This window comes from Gymnoscopelus microlampas (genome assembly GCF_963454915.1).
Source record: "Gymnoscopelus microlampas genome assembly, chromosome: 21".
In the NCBI taxonomy this organism is placed as follows: Eukaryota; Metazoa; Chordata; class Actinopteri; order Myctophiformes; family Myctophidae; genus Gymnoscopelus; species Gymnoscopelus microlampas.
Genome location: NC_139958.1, coordinates 22247005 through 22262027, shown reverse-complemented (window position 1 = coordinate 22262027; position 15023 = coordinate 22247005). Strand labels below are relative to the sequence as shown.

The 15023-nt window shown below is 42.1% G+C and overlaps 1 protein-coding gene across 1 annotated transcript in view; it reads left to right on the top strand.

Annotated features, from left to right (window-relative positions):
• The window catches only part of LOC311038316 (bone morphogenetic protein receptor type-1B-like), an 86213-nt gene that overhangs the window by 52580 nt on the left and 18610 nt on the right, over positions 1-15023 (top strand). The window contains exon 3 of the mRNA XM_084047766.1: positions 203-529. Coding sequence (XP_083903892.1) covers positions 442-529 — 88 coding nt within the window. The 5' untranslated portion in view covers positions 203-441. The remainder of the gene's footprint in view (positions 1-202; positions 530-15023) is intronic.

Sequence of the window (15023 nt, the reverse complement as noted above, 5' to 3'; positions counted from 1 at the left end):
GTGTGTGTGTGTGTGTGTGTGTGTGTGTGTGTGTGTGTGAGATGCACATAAAGCTCAGCTGTTCTGTTGTTTGCCCCATGAAGTGGTCAGAGAGACAGGGTTGGCCAAATAGCACAGCGAGAGAGCAACTAAGTGACAACCTCCTCCCCCTTCTCTCTCTCTCCCCCCCCCCCCCCCTTCTCTCTGTCTGTCTCTCTCCCAGGCTGTCAGTGTGGAGTAGGTCTGGAGGCTGCAGGGTGTGTGTGCGCTGTAGGGAGTTCCTGAGAGAGCGGCACAGAAAGAGCGAGAGGGGACTAGAGCGCTCACTCACTCCCTCTCTACTCACTCACTCACGCCAATACATAGTCTCACACCCCCTCTTTGGCGCGGGTGTGTGTTTGCTGTGGGCAGCATCTCAGGGATTTACCCGAAGGACAGGCAACTTGGACTAGCGCTGGCAGGATGGTGGCGGTGTGGTGGCATCGCGACTTGGCCTGGCGGACCATCCTCCTGGTGACTGGACTGGCGTGGCTGAACCATGGCACTGATGGTGAGTTTATCTGTCTGTCTGTCTCTGATGCCTCTGTCTGCACTCTCTTGTCTACGCTGTTATATCATATGTCACTACACTGCAAAATCCTCACAGTTGATTTAAAATGATACTCAGGATTTTGCTGTGTGTAAGAATAATTAGTCATTTTGTTTTATTCAGTATACAATGACTAAAGCATAATATTAAACTAACTTGGATGTTATACTTTGTCGTTATCACATGTTTATACAGTACCTTTTCCTTTAGCAACTGCTGTGGAGGGTTTCTGTATAGCATATCCAGTTGGACTTATTTCAAAGTAATGTAGGTACTTAATGATGTATTAGAGTTGCATTTGTTCCACCTCCTAAGGCTTTATAGAGTATAGAGCCATGTTTTCATGGAGTGGTTTGCAGGTTGAGCATGTCAGTAGTTGGGTGAGAAGTTGGTTTTGCTTGCTGTGCGGCTGGCTGTCTATTTTTTGCCCTCTGGTATTTATGATGGGCAAAAGCTATTATCATCTCCGCGGGGAGTAGCATGTGAGCATGTGTAAGTTCAACTGGCCTGTCCTCTGCCTGCTCCTCCCCCCACAGTTATGTTTTGAATTGTTTTAAGATAGACATCCAGTTGTCTTTTACAATGAAATGTCAACAGAGTCATTGGCCCATAATGTCTGATTTATACTTGGTTTTGCGCACCTTGTCGTGCACCGAAAATAGCAGATCTACAAGCTCACAAAAACGTTGCAGTTCGCCACGTGTGAGTTTGTACATTGGTTATTTTTGGTGCAAGACACAATGCACAACCAATTATAAATCATGCGCTTTTTTTTAGATTTGGTTGTTGTTGTGAGAAGCTGAGAGATTATGTCTAATATAAATACTGTTCATAGCAGTGTGTCAAATCACCTTATCGTTTATCGTTATCATTTTATTTTCATTTTCAGTTTATGCAGAGTACACACTTACTGTAACATTAACCTAAAACGGTACATAATTCAAATACAAGACCCTGGCAACAACTAACCATAGAATCAGACTAATAGAAAAATAAAAAGATTAAATAAATAAATAAAGGAAAGAAGACAATACAAACATAAATCATCATCTTCCATGTGAGTATGAAGATTTTGCCCCTTGAGCATCACTTGGATCCCAACGTTACAAAACCTCTTGATTTAGTTTCAGCATAGACTTCTCTAATATACTCAACATCATTATCTGCCTTATGGTTGTTTTGTTTTTTTAGGATGTGGCAGTTTTATGAACAAAACAATCATTTCCTTTGTTTCTGACAGTCCAATTAGTTTTGCCATAAATAACAATGAACCTGTGGTTGTGGCAGTAGTGCTTGGTGCTGCTGGACGAATGGGCTTGACCTGAGCACAAGTGCTCAGTCGTCACACACTTGTTAAGAACACAGTTGGGCGTCAGGCTGTAAAACCAATCTCACAATCTGCTGGATGTTGTGAGTCACACACACACACACACACACACACACACACACACACACACACACACACACACACACACACACACACACACACACACACACACACACACACACACACACACACACACACACACACACACACACACACACACACACACACACACAGATCTCTTTCAGATCAGATCACTTTCTCTGATATGATAACTATTTTCCCTTAAACTGTGTTTACATTCTCCACACACATGATCACCACCTCACCCCATACAGCCTCACTTCAGTATCTGCCTGATTCCACTGATTGTGCTGTGTTAAAGCCCCATTTACACTTCACCATATTATGGAGTTGGATGCCAAAAATAGCAGATCTGCAAGCTCACAGCGCGTCTCATTCGAGATGCGCTGTGAGCTTGCAGATCTGCTATTTTCCAGCATAGGACGCGTAGCACGTGTGGTATAAACGATGCTTTAGCCATCAGTCTACAGTGGATTTGAAGACGTTTCTCAGCTACCATTTCTGGTTGATAGACATGTGGGGGTTTTGAGGAGTAAAATAACAAGATCTTGAACACCTTCTGAAACCTCTGGTCAGGGCTGTGACTATCATGACATTTTACTTGATGATTAATTGTACCACAAATAATTGCGATTAGCGATTTAATTGTCTTTTGGCATTGAACATTGGAACATAAAAATTACATTTCTGTTTGGCTTTTAGGCATCGCAAACAAAAATTGCACACCGCAGATATGACAAATAACTTAATAACTTTACATTTTCTTTTTTTAAATAGCTGAAACAGCCGATCTACAAGCTCACAACGTTGTGAGCTTTAGATCTGCTATTTCCGCATTAAAAAAAATTTATGAACATTTTTCATAGTGGATTATATCCATTATGCAAAAATAATTGCGATTATCTCAAGTGATCAGGCGATTTTGTAATAATTGACTGGCCTACCTCTGATGCAATGATCTACTGTATTGTATTATGTCAAAAAGTGACTTGTCTCATTTTGGCCTCCCACGTTCTCACACCAAATAGTTGTGAACTTAGTAGACCTTGGATGTGGTCCTAAGAGTATTCCTTTAATTAATGTGGGTGGTTGGTGATGATTCAGTTGAAGTATTCCTCTGTGAGCAAGCAGCAAGATCAGAGAACAATATGACATCAGGCAGTATCACACAGAGAATATATGTACTATATATATATATATATATATATATATATATATATATATATATATATATATATATATATATATATATATATAGTAGCCCACTTGTCACATTACGTGTCATAATAGATAGATGTAGAAAAGAACAGTAAGTAACAGTGTATCGTATGAAAAAGTACACAACAAAACAACAACTTTTATGTACTGCATACTTCATCTTGGAATACTGTGTTGAGGTTTTGATATTCATGCACTATGGACCAAAAATGCCAAATACCTAAAGTGCATCGGGAATCAGCCTTGAAAGACCATTCAGTTGTTGGTGCAGGTCAGTTTTTCACAGTTTGTCTTGAAATACTTTGGTGGATGATGAATGTGGAGTCAGAGAATGTCTTCTGTGGGGACTGTGTCAACTAAAACCTCTTAACTTCTCATCCAGACTAAGGCCAGTGTGTTAGTCAGTACACATTATGCATACACAAGACTCTTGTAGGCAGATTGGCAGATTGACAAAATGAAATGCGTTGGGAGACACAAGGTCCCCTGCTTCATATTTTCTCCTATACTGTTCAAAGCACAGCTTGCCGAGTCTTTAGAAGAACTAGAAGCATTGAAAATGTGGACCGGCTCAAAGAAATGGAGCAAACTTCTTCAGTCCTACTGCTTCACTTCAATTCTGCCGAATGTCTCAGTCCACTGCCACATGAGTAATTTATACAGCATCGTATGACAATGTCCCACGTTGAAAATGACTCATCTACCAGCTCATAATGCGTCGCAAAGCAAACGCGATATGAGCTTGTAGATCCACTATTTTCTGTGCGAGACACCGTCATACAGCGACTTATAAATCACACTTTAGCCTCCCCTTGAATTTTCTGCATCTTCTGTGCCCTGTGCATGCATGGGACTGATCTTTCAAGGGTCTCCCTCCCAAATGGATAAAACACATGGGAGGCTGCTCATAAATCTAGAGAGTGTGGATAATTTACCACCTGTTTCTTTATGTTGATGGTGTGCAACTGAAAATAGAACCTCTCAGAGAGAGAGATTCACCAGCATTTTTTCTGTTTTTCTTTCTGACAGAAAGACCATATACTGTATACTGTAAGTCAAAGTCAAGCTGTCTGTCTTGTGTTGCTGTCTGTGCCGAGAAATGACAAGTCACTTCCTTCATATTGGCATTTTATCCTACTTTGTCCCATGTTTGGTAGACAGAACTGCTGAGTGACTGTGAAATCTTAGTCTACTGGCGCCGTGGGCGATGATATGAGTACCTACCGCCAGTCAAGGAGAAAGCCTCGGCCACAATAAGCCATCACTTAAAACACTGATATCCAATTCAAATGAACAAAACATCCCGTATCATTTGAGACGGCGAGATGGCACGCGTTACGTGGCAGCCGGGAGACCGACTGACATACCGAGAGTGGCTGTTTAAAAATACGAGCTCTTAATGTCTCTCTCTCTCAGCCTTAGACTGAGAAATGTAGACGGCTGACAACAAGGTCACGCTGCCACGATCCTTCTCTGACTGTTGGGAGTGATGGGTAGAATCAACAGAGCTCAGAGAGGACAAAATGCTTCTCTCTGTGGGGTGATTTCATTCCCTGTGGTCACAGAAGGCCCAAGAGACATTTTTATGACTATCCCCTGGGATCATACACTCATTTTCTGGCATTTATACGATTGTTCCTGTAGTTGTAGTTCACCTGTGTGCAGAATGAGGAAACGAATGTCTTTTAAGAAAGACTGCCAACTAAAGGAGTTGGCATTTATGAGATCAGATAAGAGGTAAATGTGGTGCACAGTAAGTGTCATTGTAAAGAAAAGGAGTATTTTCACGTTTTACCTGTTCAGTGGCCTTGTGGTTATAGTTAATTTGATTATATAAAAAAATATATTTAATAAAATAATCAATTTCTATCTTGGGGATGTCATTGTGGCAAAAGTCTTTGTGAGCTTGTAGATTTTAGTTTTTCTATTTTCACGACGCTGTTGTGCGATGCATAAAATAGGGCTTACTAATTGATTTGTTGATATATAAAACATAAAAAGAAATTTGGTTCTCAATCAGATTCAACAAAATAATCAGTAGTTGCAGGCAGCCCTAATTGGGGATAAGTCTCTGCAACATACTAGCAACACTAAGTGTAAAGGAATGGAGGAGTATTTTCTGGTCCCTGGGGCCCCCCACCCAGCTGATGGCTGCTCAGGTGGCTATGATGTGTGTTTTATTATTAGGGGTTAAGTATGTTGCTCAGGGACACTTCGAAACCTATACTGGGCAAGCCAGGGTCAAACCGTTGACCTTTTGGTGAGTTAGGGATTTATTACGGTGAACGTCCTCATTCAAAATTTAGAGGACACATCTTTATGCACATTTGCATCTCTTTATTACATGGACCCTATGTGTCGTACAATAAGGTCAGAAGGTTAAATGGGGGTAGAGGATCCTTTTTTTTTTTGTTTTGAACGTGTGACAATCAAATCAAATCAACCCATAACTCTTAGATTTAAATGAACTCTGAAGATTTGAAATGTCTACGTAGCCGCGAAGGAGCAAAAACAGTACACAGTAAAATCTTTATTGATAATTTATCCATTTTTAACTTGGAGAGTTAACCCTAACCCCAAAAAATAGCACGAAAAAAAATGTCTCTACAAGCTCACAATGCATCACGACACGACGTTGTGAGTTTGTAGAGCGGGCTATTTTTGCGCGACACCGTCGTACGACGAAGTCTGCAACGGGGCTTAAGTGGTTAAATCAACAGTGAGGGTTGGACTGTGTACTGTGGGTCCCAGGCAGGGCCCTCAGCCTCCTGTGAGCTGCTTCCTGTCAGGATGTGGATTGGGTTCCCCAAACACAACCTGATCCCTGGGCAGATGTGCTGCTCCAGTGGTGGGGCATGGGAGCCCAGCCAGTTTGCACTGTGCGTGCCTGCGTGCGTGCGCATGTGTGTGTGTGTGTGTGTGTGTGTGTGTGTGTGTGTGTATGTGTGTATACTTGTATTGCTATACTTGTGAGGACCTTAACCCATTCAATCCGGGAACGCATCTCTGTCATTTTAGATTTCTTTAGCTATTCAAAAATAGCAGATATACAAGCTCATTGCGCGGCACCGAATGCCGCTCTATGAGCTTGTAGATCTGCTATTTTTTTGGGGGAAAGCGTGAAAATGTGTGCAAATCTTAGAATATATATATTTTTAAAGCGAACATTTGTAACTCAAAGCTTTGCTTCTGGAGGTCCCTGGAACAAAATATTTGACAAATGTTTGCTTAAAAAAATACTTATTCCGAGATTTGCATAATGTTTCATGATTTTTCCAAAAATAGCAGATCTACAAGCTCATAGCGTGGCACTCGGTGCCGTGCTATGAGCTTTTATATCTGCTATTTTTGAATAGCCAAAGAAATAAAAAATGACACAGATGCGTTCCCGGTCTTAATGGGTTAATGTCCCCGCAAGTATAGCAGAATCTAACAAATAGACATTGTGAGGACAATTTTCCAGGTGCTCACAACAGAAACGGTTGTTTTTATGATTAAGAGATGTTTGGGGAGTTATAGGCTTACGAATAAGAAACAATTCATTCTGGAGTTAGGGTTATTGCGACCGTAGGTCGCACTTACTATAGAAACCTGCTCCAGGTGTCCGTCCGTCACGTCACTCCGTCACACACGTCCGTCACACTTTTGCCCTGCTCATATCTCCGCACCCGTTGCCCCGATCCATGCCAGATTTTGCACACACACTCCTTACCTGCCAAACTACACCCTCCAAGGACCCCCGGAGCTCCAGGGACCCCCAGCGGCCTCGGGGACCCCCAAGTGTAGAAAATGAGCACATGTGGACAAATTACCAAATGACCACCCCAACGGGGCTGCTCACGGGGCATTCCCGGGGACCACCCACTCCTGGTGCTCCAGAACGGATGCAAAAGTGGTGGCGCCCCCAGTGGAGGACCCCCTGCCACTGCAGCTCACATAAAATGCCGTAACTCGGGGGCTTGCCCCCCACAAACAATCCCTCCTTTCCCCTATAAACACACTCTCTCTCCCACACCACACCGCCGTTACAGCCCTCTTCTGTATACATGTGACCTACGGTCGCTTATCTCCCGATTAGGGAGTCTTACTGGTAGGATTATTAGGCATTTAGAGGTTAGGTGGCTGTGCGACGCGTTATGACTGTAAGCTTGTAGATCGGGCATTTTCGGTGCAGGACACTTTAGGGTTCAAAAATTGTAAAAATGCCATTTATAAAATTTCCATCTTAAAATGTGGATGTCCTCACAAGTATATACTGTATGTGCACTTTGTGAGAGCGGGAAAGCACCTGTGATTTTGGAGGAAGTAGAGGTACTTTTAGCTTGTATATAAGCATTTTTTTGCAAATCCGTAAATTATGTTGCAAGTTTTTATGGTGTGGCTAGCTATCTGTGTGTGCATGTGTGTGTGCGTGCGTGCGCGCGCGCATGCGTGTGTGTCGGGAGCTAAACAAACAAATCACTGAAAACCAATCAATGCCAAACCTTAGATGCGCACCAGTAGGCCACAGAAGTACTTCCACTTGTTTGGAGGGGCCCAAACAAGCCCAAACTTTGAAAGCCAATCGTAACCAATCAGAAGGGAATCTGAAAAAGCTGACCGATGCATCGTGATGGTCCACCAGGGCATCGTGAGATAATGCCCTGGTGGACCATGTGGATATTACAAGTGGGCCACCATAATAATAAGAAAACACTAAGATTTTATTATATTATATATCAAATATATATATGCTTAAAACCTTGAAACGTTTTTTTTTTCATTGTGATACCAATAAATAGGAACTTAAAGTATACAACTTTAGTTCCATTGATCCAAGCCGGAACACAATCGATTGATTGATCGTTAAAACACACTATGCTCCGAAAATTCATGTCAGCTGCCATGTTAAGTGGGTGGGCCGCGAACACTCAACTTTTTCAAGTGGGCCCTGATCCAGAAAAGGTTGGGAACCACTGGCCTACAGCCAAACAACATAACATAAAACTGCACCTGCATGCGCATGTAGCAACATATCATGTCGGTAACACATCATTCTAACTAAATTAAGCATGTGTCAAACACTCAGTCAACGACGTAAATGAACCCTACCGTATATACGATGAATTGAAGCTTCCTGCCTTTTGATCCTGCATATTGTTCAATAATTCAGGACAGGTACATTTTTTGTCCCTTCTCTAGAAGTTTTACACATCTGTACCTTTGTAAATAGGTCTTTAGTCTTTAGAAAGTAGGTAGCTGATATATAGCACTTTTACCTTAGCTCTAGGTATACTCTTAATTGCTTATTTTAGAAGAGAATGCACTTAAGACTTCTGGTGATTAGTAGTTTTCTTGCCTACCTATGTTGAATGCGCTTACTGTAAGTCGCTTTGGATAAAAGCGCCTGCTAAATGACTGTAATGTAATGTAAAATGTGTCAGAGTTGAGAAATGTGGGAGTTTGGAGTGCACTGAGCTGTATTCTGGGTGGTAAGTGATGATTCAGTTGAGTATTCCTCAGTAAGCAGGCAGCGGGCTTGCAGAACAAGATGACACCAGGCAGTATCACACGACAAGGTCTAAAGTTTATTAAAAACATAGAGAATATATATATACCAGTATGCTTACACAGATGAGAGTGAATCAGTATATGTTCTGGTCAAACACATAAAGGTCTATCCTATGATACAGTAAATCTTAACAATGATGTAAAAAAAAATAATGAAAAAAAACACACAATTACATTTATCTAATCATTTTGTTAATTTGTCTAATTATAGTTTAAAATAAACTAAAAGGAGGGCTGAAAGAGCTGGGATGGCCAATCAGGGGTGCCATATGCCTCTCTGACCCACTTATAAAATCGCCCCCACACACACACGCGCACACACACACACACACACACACACACACACACACACACACACACACACACACACACACACACACACACACACACACACACACACACACACACACACACACACACACACACACACAGGCTGATAGACACAACAGGTGTTGTTGATGCTGGCATGAAACGAGGGGTTTTGTACTGTTGAGCTGTGTGTGTGTGTGTGTGTGTGTGTGTGTGTGTGTGTGTGTGTGTGTGTGTGTGTGTGTGTGTGTGTGTGTGTGTGTGTGTGTGTGTGTGTGTGTGTGTGTGTGTGTGTGTGTGTGTGTGTGTGTGTGTGTGTGTTCAGCCTCTGGCTAAAGGTGTTCTATGTGATAAGTGAACAGGAACATGCAAAGTAGTGTTCTGGTAAAAGCATTTAATGATATACAGTATAGTATGTTCCTAGCGATGTCATAATATTTAGTATAATGCATGGAATGACTGATCTGTAGCTTACAGGTCCACACTTTAGGCCTGGGCGATGTGCAGTATTGATATTATATTGATATAGTGATATGACACTAGATTTGGGATATCATAATATCATGATATGGCCTAAGTGTTGTCTTTTACTGGTTTTAACTACTTAAGTCCTGAAATATTAAACCTTTGGGTGGGGAAGGGTTGTTCTGTAACATGTATCGCTTCTCAGTATAACAACAGAAAACTGTAGATCAAATTTAGTTTAGCCTTTCTTAAATCTGTGCATTTTATTTTTATAGCCAAACCTTTGCAACCTGCAGAAGCAGCCTTCTTGCACAACGTGGGTAACCAGATGTCCCATCCCAAATAATTCTAGACAGTCCCTGATGCTGAGCAGTTGTCCTGAATCCCAAATCCTGTCCTGTTTGTCCCATAAACCCTTGTTTTTTTCTTCAATTAAGTTTTTCAAAATTGTTTTTACTATTATTTATACAGCCCACCCAGTCAAAGTGTGAAAGTGTCCCTGAGCAAGACACTCAACCTCTAACTTCTTCTTTGGCGCTGGGCACGTATGAATGGCATAGTAATGGAATTGTTAGGATGGTTAAATGTTGAAGACTAATGTACAGTCTTGGCAATCTGTGGTTACACACTTGTACACTGTGTGTGTGTGTGTGTGTGTGTGTGTGTGTGTGTGTGTGTGTGTGTGTGTGTGTGTGTGTGTGTGTGTGTGTGTGTGTGTGTGTGTGTGTGTGTGTGTGTGTGTGTGTGTGTGTGTGTGTGTTCAGTCACTTGACAGTAGCATAATAATTTAGTTCAGAATCTAAACTAACCGAGCAACAGTGCTAATCTGATTAGCGCTGTTGCTGGCAGCCATTTGTCTGAGGTTGGGTTGGGTGGAGGGAGGCTCTTCCATACATTCCATACTTTCCGTACATCTGCAGGGGCATTAACTCCGCAGGTGTTTGAACCTTGGAGTTGAACCTCCTCCGTAAAAGCACTCTGGTCACGACCAGAAAACCTAGAACAGGTTGATGGAGGCCTTACCGTGGAAACCGATGACCTGATGGACGTGAAGCAGTTTAGAGGGATCAGGCAGATGAATGGAGGGCTGTATGTGAAACATGCTTATGCACGTGCGCATGTGTGTGTGTGTGTGTCTCTTAAAACCATTAAGTTAAGACTATCTTAACCACTTCATCCATTTACATGTTGGCTATTCAAAAATAGCAGATGTACAAGCTTGTAGTGCTTCAATTCGTGCCGTGCTGCGAGCCTGTACATCTGCTATTTTAAATACTTATACATTTTTTTTTGAATAATTTAGAATTTGTAACCCCAAATCTTCTCTCCTGGGGGTCCCTGGCACAAAATATTTTCAGAAGGGATCAGTGTCCATGTGACTTTAATGTAACTGAGCCGTCCCATCTAACTATATTAATGTTAATCTAATTAATTGATGTTGTATATTACAGCCATATATGCATGGAAAAAGGATGTACCAGCTGCATGGGTAGAGAGGCAGTTTGGTGAACCAGAAGGTCGCTGATTCAACCCTTGGGCCTTGGGGCTTGCCCAGTCTATGTGGCCCTGAGCAAAACACTTAACCCCTTAACTGCTCCCAGGGCAGTTATCAAAGACTCCCGCTGCTCCTGATAGTTAGGATGGTTAAATGCAGAGAATGAATTTCAAGTATGTAAGTGTACTTGACAAAAATACCCCAACATGCAAGTAATGGCTTTCGGACCACTCAATACAGTGTTTAACAGTGTACTTCACTTTCGCAACGATGGAACATCATTACGCATTAATTACACACGGTACGCATTCACGCACTGGGGTTCAGTGTCTTGTTCAAGGACACTTTTCTTATTTTTTAAGTTTTTTTGTGTGGCTTTTGTGCCTTTATTGATAGGATAGTAGTCTGACAGGAAATGGCTAGAGAGATGGGGAGTGACATGCAGCAAAGGCCGTCGGGATCAGGACTCGAGCCCGCGACGTGCTGTCAGGCTACTTTGGAGCCTAGGCGCCATGTTCGAGAACACTTTGACATGAAGTCAGGAGGAGCCGGGGATTGAACCTTCCAGCTCCCAATTTTGCAGAGCCACTGTGCCACTGCCACCCCAATGTGCGTGTGCCTTGTTGTGAGGGTGGTTTTGTGCATGTATGAATAATGTGTGTGAAATGTCAAGGTCATGGATGATTGTTATTAGGACAGGATTCAATCTAGCGGTCGTACCATTATGTGTCTCAGTGTGTGTGTGAGTGTGTGTGAGTGTGTATGTGTGCATTGTGTGGGTGTGAGATTGGCTGGGTGAGGGACACCGGCGTGCAATTAAACTTAGGCTTTATGATAAAAAAGGCAAACAAATCCAAAAGCAGCATTCATATAAATGCCGTTGTGAGATATTGATGTCCTCACAAGTATAGTAATACGTGTGTGTGTGTGTGTGTGTGTGTGTGTGTGTGTGTGTGTGTGTGTGTGTGTGTGTGTGTGTGTGTGTGTGTGTGTGTGTGTGTGTGTGTGTGTGTGTGTGTGTGTGTGTGTGTGTGTGTGTGTGTGTGTGTGTGTGTGTGTGTGTGTCTATCACATGCACATATCTAGTGTGTCTGAGGCCTTTGAAGCCTATAGAGGTTAAGAGGGGTTAGGGCGGGGTGGTGGGATGGGGGTTGATGTATGGCTCCATAGCAGCTTGGTGGTGACCCCCGCAGGGTCAAAGTGCACTCTGGATCCACTGGGGAAGATGTCTCCTTTGAGGAGGTGATTTACCATGACCACCTGGAGTAACTTATCCCCGTGTTTTCCTCCTTCCTCCTCAACTCGTCTTCGGCTGCTCGTCATGAAGATTCTACATGAAGGCCTGCAGCCCACAGATGTAATAACATCTCAGTGCCGTGGAGTTAAGACTGATTTGTCGCGCGGCGGTGTTGTGTGGCTGAAAATAGCAGATCTGCAAGCTCATAATGCGTTGCGGTGTGAGCTAGTTCATATTTTTGGTGCACAAAGACTGTTTACTGTCGTGGGTACCAACCTTGGTACCAATTTTGCCAGTTGGTATCCATTTACTCATTACATTTATGAAATAGGGATCGTTTAACTACTGTATGCTGTATTTGTAAAAACATATTTTTGTTGATATGGTTCCCCCACCAATCTGATTTCAATATAGTGGCTAAAACTAGTTGTAAACCTGGAAATCTTTAGTGCAGTGCATTTTCCCTGCTGTTCTAGCCCATGAATAAATGTTTAGGTAGTTCTCAAACATGTTCATGTCAAGGACCCCCAAATGTATATATATATTTGCCAGTAGACCCCCATGTGAAAAGATTTTGTGCCAGGGACCCCCATAAGGGAATATTTGTCAAGATATTTTTGCTGAAATCCCCTGGAAGGATCTCAAGGAAACCCCACTTTGAGGACCACTGGTTTAGGCTGCTGTAGCCTTTATTTATGAATTTAATTGAGCTGCTGCATCATGCTTCACATAATAGTCACTGCAAGAGATCACTGCTTCTTCTTGCTTTTATTAACCCATTAAGACTGGGAACGCATCTGTGTCATTTTTTTTCTTTTTTTTTTTACAAATCTCTTTATTATTTTTCTCAGACAGGTTAAAATACAGAAATTATAGGTGGTTGAACAAAGAGGTCTGATTTTTTGGACAAAAAACTACAAACAAACAAGGCACGATATAACAAACAATAAAATCAGTACAGTAATTAGCATAATAATAAGGTCATGAAAATAATAAAAATTAAAAAAATAAATAAAATAAAAATAAACAGACAAGACAGACAATAATCAAGACACTCAATCATACCAGGGAGGGGAAGGAGAGGAAGGGGGGGAGAGGAGGGGGGGGGGTTTTTCTCTGCACAGAGCACTGATTATTTTCGTAGTATGGGTGCCGATGAGGTCTGGTAAGGGTTACTAATTTATTTATTTTTAATTATTTTTGAGAAACGTTAAAAAGAGTCATTGAGGGAGAATCTGAATTTGGTCTAGTCTCTCCTTCGAGGGAGACATCTGTGTCATTTTTATAGATTTCTTTGGGCTATTAAAAAAAATATTTAGATATACAAGCTCATATGAACTTAGATCTGCTATTTTTGGAAACTCTTGAAAATGTGTGCAAATCTTTGAATATATATATTTTTAAAGCGAACATTTGTAACTCAAATCTTTGCTTCTGGGGGTCCCTGAGACAAAACATTTTGAGATGGGGGTCCGCGGACAAATACACATCATTTTGGGGGTCCTTGACATGAAAATGATTGAGCACCACTGATATAGCAACATACCGTTAGGATTTAGAAAACATTTTTAGATATGTATTTGTCTTTACATGTTTGAACTGACCCTGGCATCATATCAAGATTCACCTTCAAGTTAAATCGTGAGACTACTACTACTGCTTCTACTTTTAACCACTTAAACCCTCTTTACTTAGTAAAACATTGGCACTGTACTTGGTGCGCTCTTTTCCCCCCCAGAATTTAGAATGAGCGACCGCCCCACCCACTCCAGTCCATTGAGTTCAATGGACAGGTGGCGCCATCTTGTGAGGTTTTCAGCTATTTACTTTCAACGGTGTGACGTGATATCACAGTCTCTTTCATAGGGATGTTGGGGCTCAAGTGGTTAAATTGATTACTGTTAAGCTGTCACTGAAGTTGGGGTGGTACACTATCCACTGGAAGTCACTTCTGTATGTGTATGAAGCTTTTGTGCATGCGGTGCATTTTTTCTGTGTGTGTGTGTGTGTGTGTGTGTGTGTGTCTGTAATATAGTGTTAGTGCATGTGTAGTCCTACCTAGTTAGTGGAACAGCCTCTGGAATGTGTGGGGGATGTGGATCAGGTTTCGGGGTGACCTTGGGAGAGCCCTGTAGCTGACACAACACCAGTGTGTGTGTGTGTGTGTGTGTGTGTGTGTGTGTGTGTGTGTGTGTGTGTGTGTGTGTGTGTGTGTGTGTGTGTGTGTGTGTGTGTGTGTGTGTGTGAGTGGGTTGTGTGGGTGGGCGGGCGATTAAGTGTTGAATGTGTGTGTGTGTGCGTGCATGCATGTACTGTACGTCAAAGTGTGTGTGCGAGTAATTAGTGTGTGTGGGGTTGGGGGGAGTGAATATGTATGTGTTTTTACTGTGTATGTCTGTGTATACTGTATGTGTGTCTTGTGTGTGTGCATGTGTGGGTTTGTGCATATGAACTTCAGTGTGTGTTATTCATGCATATGTACCTGTACCACCTGAGGTAGAGGTACTTGAAATAAGGAATCATCCCTTATTTGGAAACTATCCCTTATTGAACTGATAAGTTCGTTGCCGATCTCTGTGAGCTTGTAGATCTGCTATTTTTGGCTCATGTCCCCCCCCCCCCAGAATATGGATGCTGGGGTTCAAGTGCTTAATATAACATACAAAAACTCTACATATACACAGTGAGATTTCTATCTTTTTCCGGGCGTCCCTTATTTTTCTTAGAAATAAGGGGGTGTTCCTAATTTGAATTTCAGGTAGTTGCCAACTCC